This window comes from Egretta garzetta, unplaced genomic scaffold (assembly GCF_000687185.1).
Source record: "Egretta garzetta isolate BGI_Z169 unplaced genomic scaffold, ASM68718v1 scaffold215, whole genome shotgun sequence".
In the NCBI taxonomy this organism is placed as follows: Eukaryota; Metazoa; Chordata; class Aves; order Pelecaniformes; family Ardeidae; genus Egretta; species Egretta garzetta.
Window position 1 is genome coordinate 7,325,795 of NW_009259719.1, and position 888 is coordinate 7,326,682.

General features: G+C 69.7%; 1 protein-coding gene across 1 annotated transcript in view; it reads right to left on the reverse strand.

Annotated features, from left to right (window-relative positions):
• Nucleotides 1-274: 274 nt before the first annotated feature.
• CACNA2D2 (calcium voltage-gated channel auxiliary subunit alpha2delta 2) overlaps nucleotides 275-888 on the reverse strand; it is a 209,305-nt gene continuing 208,691 nt past the window's right edge. Inside the window, exon 36 of the mRNA XM_035894677.1 lies at nucleotides 275-403. Coding sequence (XP_035750570.1) covers nucleotides 275-403 — 129 coding nt within the window. The remainder of the gene's footprint in view (nucleotides 404-888) is intronic.

Consider the following 888-nt stretch of genomic DNA (forward strand, 5'->3'; position numbering starts at 1 on the left):
GTGGATGGGGGGGTCGTGGGCGGAGGGCACCGCCGCCACTTTCCCAGTCCAAGCGGCTGGGAGGGCATGGCACCGGGGCACCCACCCAGTCCCCGCTCTGCTGGGGAGCCCCGCACCCCGACTCTTCTTTGGCTGTGGCCAGCGGGGAGCACAGGGCAGCATTGCAGGGCTCCCCGAAGTGATGGAGGGGATGTCCCTCCTGCCCCACTGGACGGGGGAGGGGGATGGAGATGGAGCTTGAAAGTAAAGGGAGCTGGCGGTGTGGCTGGGGGGGCTAAAGGCAGGCGGCCGGGGGCAGCGGGTGCCGGCTGGCGCTGGAGTAGAGGAGCAGCAGCTGCAGGGAGAGCAGGACCCCCAGGGAGGGGGCGAAGGAAGCCCCACGGCCGCAGTCTGAGGTATCTTCCTGGGGGGCAAAGGGAGAGGGGCCGTGGGACACCCCCAGTGATGCCTCTGCGCCCCAGTGGCACCCATTGCCCTGGCAGGGGCACCCACTGCCTCCCCGCAGCCCTGCTGCACCTCCTGCCCCGGGACCCCCGTGTCACTGCCCCCCCAGGGAACATCTCAGGGTGCTGCTCTCCCCGGGACCCCTATGGCTGTGCTCCCCCCCCAGGGGACACCCCTGGCATCACTCTCCTAGGGATCCCCCATTGCTCTGATCTCTCTAGGGGGCACCCCAAGGCTCCTGATCCCCCCGCCAGCGCTCCTAGGGCTCCAAACCCCCTTTGGGGGGTCTCCCAAAGCACTGCACTCCCAGGACCTGCCCATGGCTCTGTTCCCCTCAGGGGGACACCCCATGGCTCTGCTCCCCACCTCGGGGGCACCACTGCCCCAGTTCCCCCCAGGGGGCACCCTACAGCTCTGCTCCCCTGGGGACACCCCCATGGCTCT